The 4,582-nt window shown below is 44.7% G+C and overlaps 1 protein-coding gene across 1 annotated transcript in view; it reads right to left on the bottom strand.

The window, feature by feature from the left end:
* The window catches only part of SYNE1 (spectrin repeat containing nuclear envelope protein 1), a 522,133-nt gene that overhangs the window by 382,055 nt on the left and 135,496 nt on the right, over positions 1-4,582 (bottom strand). Inside the window, 1 exon segment of the mRNA XM_025205597.1 lies at positions 3,052-3,135. Within this exon segment, the coding sequence (XP_025061382.1) occupies positions 3,052-3,135 (84 nt within the window).

The raw sequence follows: 4,582 nt of genomic DNA, 5'->3' as shown, positions 1-4,582 counted from the left end.
TTGCTGACAGCGTCTGTGGGCAGTCGCCACTTGCTGCCACCCCCCACCTTTGCCACCGACACCACCAGCAGTGTCTGCAGGCGGTCCCCAATTGCCACTGGCCGCTGCTGCCGGTGGTGTCTGCGGATGATCGCTGGTCAGTGCTCACCACCTACACCCCACCACTGACACCACCGCGGCTGCCTACAGAAGCTCCCTGCTCACTGCCGCCACACCCCCACCACTGCTGCTGCTGCCTGCGGGCAATCACCGTGCCCCCCCCCACCCTCCAGAAGTACATGTCATTCATGAATAGAATCGCGATTAGGTTCTTAGGTACCACTTAGATCAGTGGTTCTCAACCTTTTTTATAACAGGACCCATTTGTAAACATCAATTGCTAGTCCTGATCCAGTAAATGGTTTAAGCAGCAAACAGCTCCTTGGCCCTGCCTGTGTCCCTCACTCCCAATCCACAGTCCCCCACCCCTGCAGCCTTGCTGATGCCCCTCACTCCTGACCTGGTGCCCCTAAACCCTAGCCTCCCTGTGTATGGGGTAGGTGTGTGGAGTGGTGGGGGCACATGCTCCCTCAGACTTGTGCACCCACCGCAGGCACAGGACTGCAGCCTGCCTGGACTTGCATGGGCAGAAGCCGCCTCCACAGCCCAGCAGGTGGGACCTGGCATGGGAAGACAGAGTGGGGTGACGAGACTTGTTGCTGCTACCACCAGGACTCCTATGGCCGGCCACTGTGCTGCCAGCAGTGCAAGGAGTAATAGACTAGGGTAGGGGGGCTGCACTGCCCTCACCTCCTCCTGTCACCCATGGCTCATGCACCAGGCCGCAGCTGTACCCAGTTGCCACAATCTGGCTGTTGCCTCTCTCCTCAGGCCTCCTGTGCTGCCTCTCACCCCATCTCCCATCTGGGGTAAAACCTGCCAACCTGTAAGGGGAAACCCATGGTTTCCCATGTTTTTCTTCTTTAAAGGAGATAATCTGTGTTTTTCCATGGCAAACAGAAAACTCAGATCCCTGTTTATTAGTATGCACAGAATTAACATGTGATGATTGAAACATGTGTTTCAATACGGACAAGTGCAGGGTGCTGCACTTGGGTAGTAGGAACCAGCAGCACACACATACGATGGGGAACTCCCTACTTGAGAGCACGGAGGCGGAAAGGGATCTTGGTGTCATTATTGACTCCAAGATGAACATGGGCCAACAATGTGAGGTCATGGTTGGCAGGGCTAACCGGACCTTGTCGTGCATCCACAGGTGCATCTCGAGTAGAGCCAGGGGGGTGATCCTCCCCCTCTATGCGATGCTGGTCAGGCCGCAGCTGGAGTATTGTGTCCAGTTCTGTGCGCCCCATTTCAGGAGGGATGTGGACAACATGGAGAGGGTCCAGAGGAGGGCCACCCGCATGATCCGGGGACAATAGGGCAGACCCTACAGTGAGAGACTGCGGGACCTGAACCTATTCAGCCTCCATAAGAGAAGGCTGAAGGGGGACCTGGTGACCGTCTATAAACTCACTAGGGGGAACCAGAAGGGTTTGGGGGAGATGCTGTTTCCCCTAGCCCCCGCTGGCATAACAAGGAGTAATGGGCACAAGTTGATGGAGAGGAGGTACAGATTGGACATCCGAAAAAATTACTTCACAGTTAGGGCGGCTAGGAGCTGGAACCAACTTCCAAGGGAGGTGGTGCTGGCCCCTACCCTGGGGGTCTTTAAGAAGAGGCTGGTTGCCTACCTGGCTGGACTCATTTGAGTCCCGTTTTTGTTTTTAGGGTTTTTTGTTGTTCTCCCGCCCTGGCGGGGGGTCGGGCTAGAAGATCTATTAGGTCCCTTCCGACCCTAAAACTATGAAACTATGAAACTATGAAATACAAGCAGCATCTATTTTTTCAAAAATGTATGCAAAATATGATCTATTCTTAAAGGTTGTTCATGACCCTGTGATATATTCCTGTGACCCACTTTTGGGTCACAACCCACAAGTTAAGAAATAATGACTTAGAGATGAAAATAGGGTCTGGGCTTCAGTTCGTAGGCTTTGTCACTGCTGCAGCTCAATTCGCATTAACAGGCTTCACTATGAGAGGCTAAAGCAGAATTTTGTTTTGGGAATACTTTTGCTCTTTTCTGAATCATATGTTTTCCAACGTGACTGAGTCAAAAAATAACTTGAGTTGATTTATTTATACATGAATCTGCTAAGGCTATCTCTTGTTTGACTGAAAAGTAATTAAATAAGAGAGGCCACGGGGCAAGAGAAAGAATGTCAAAAATTACAAAAGCAGGTTATAGCTGCTGGTTCATAGTATGGTGTAAGAGACATGAGATACATCAGATCCAATCTGGTATTACAGAAATTAAAATAAAATGCAAATGTGACAAGCACCAAAATACATGTAAGCAAATACAATAGAGTAGAGATGGAAGAAGATTACCCAGTCATAAACATGAAAAAGGACTGCCTTGTTTTGTACTCACACCATGAATGTTCTGAGTTTTAGTTACTGTTTTGATATATTTCTGATACTCAAAATGCAAAAGTGCTTAATTTCTCCAGAATCAATCAGGACCTTGGCCTTAATCTCGCTCAAGGATTAGAGGATCAGAATGCTAACAGTTCCTGCATCTATTCGTCATGGAAATATATATTATCAAATAGAATTTAATGAAATGTGGGCATTTTTCATTCTATTTAAAAACAAGTGGCTTCCTCCAAATATTTGCTCCAAATGTTGATGACATTTTATTTGAATTGAAAATATGACCTTTGAGCAAAAAGGGAAGAGCAGAAAATAAATGAGTGTATTGACAGTTGCTCAAAATGCAAAGATGAAATGCTTCACCATAAGCACTATTTATAAGCTCAAACCTTGAAGCTTGATTTTATTGACTCATACCTTTATTGCAGATTTCTCATAATATGTAGACACTTGAGGCTATGTAGCTCAGACTTTTCAAGATTACAACAATTAAGTGAAAAAAGAGCATGCTTCAAGAAAGCAATAAAAAATGGGAAAAATATTGTTTTTAAAAGCATTCATTAAACTTACCCGCCTGCCTTCCAAAAATTTAAGGGCTGTGCCAATGTTAGCCACCCAATGAATTCTCTTTAGCTGACGCCCCTGCTCACAAGGCTTAAAGAGAAAAAATAATGCAAATTACCATCATATATATGCCATCATGTTTAGAAACAAATTAAGTAATCAGTATAAATGCACTGGTACATATGGAACAAACTGATTCTCAAGTACAAATATTTCCATTTGTACTTGTATTAGGATTGTTGTGCATGCAAAGCATACAGATCTAAATGGATGCAACTTTTACAACTTCCTTTAAATGTAGGCACTATATATTAAAATCCAAAGCTATCACCAACCATATACAGCCACAGATCACAAGCTCATTAAAATATTATCTTTTCCATCCATTATTATACTTTGAGATATTGATATTAAGAGTTCACTGAAGTTTTATATGCCCCTACGTGAAATGTAAGCAAAATTGAGCAAACTGAAAATCAAAGAAGTTAGTTGAAGAGAAATTTCATATCTGAAAAATTGTCCTTTGAATCCATGAGTATTGGCCAAAAGATTACCCTTTTTTGGACACCTCAGTGAAATTGGGTGCACCCAAAAGGTGGTTCATATTTTGGTACTACTGACCCATTTACTATTTTAATTTTCATACCTATTCAGAAAACCACAAACAACTTTAACAAAGGCCTGCTAAGAATGCTGAAATCCCACTTCTAATATATATGGGATATAATATTCTTTCTTAGGACTACATCCTATTTCATTGCTATGTTCCTAAGTGTTAACTGCCTAGCTGGATAAGTGGTAAGTGGTATTAGAGTGATGTTGTAGCCAGAATTATGAGAGAGACAAAGATTTTTGGGGGATGATACCTTTTATAAGGCAAACTCAGCTCACACCTGATGAAGAATGTATTCCATTCAAAAGCTTGTTGAACTTGATTCCAACCAGGCAACTGGTCCAACAGAAGATATCCCCCCCCCCCCTTACCCCACCCTCAGAAATTCTTGCCTTACTTATAATTCTGGGTATATCATGACTACAACATCACTCTAATACCACTTATCCAGCTAGGCAGTTTGTGCCCAGGGAATGAGAAACAGGTTTAAGGGGGTTTATTTCCCACTGGCCACCATAGTGCTTAAGCAACAGCCCATGAACTAGACATTTCCCAGAGTACCTTTCAACCCTCCTCTTGCACTGTGGCCAAGTGGGAAGCCAAGAGAGGCCAGAAGAAGACCAAGTTATGAGCATGGCTCAGCGAGATGGATACTGGCCTGGAAGGGAGATGGCCCTGGGTTCTGGCTCTGCCCCTCTCCTGGTACAACAGAAGGTATACCACTGTTACTTATCCCATGAATATTAAATGCAAGTCACATAAAAGCCATCAGAGACAAAAAGCCAGACACAGGACCCTCTTCATTCTAGTGCAGTACCTGTCTTACTGTACTGCACTCCCTGGGCGCACCTACATAGATTCATAGATGTTAGGGTCGGAAGGGACCTCAATAGATCATCGAGTCCGACCCCCTGCATAAGCAGG

This window comes from Alligator sinensis, unplaced genomic scaffold (assembly GCF_000455745.1).
Source record: "Alligator sinensis unplaced genomic scaffold, ASM45574v1 scaffold1177_1, whole genome shotgun sequence".
Lineage (NCBI taxonomy): Eukaryota > Metazoa > Chordata > Crocodylia > Alligatoridae > Alligator > Alligator sinensis.
The sequence above is the reverse complement of the archived record's forward strand: the minus strand, read 5'-3'. Positions and strand labels throughout refer to the sequence as shown.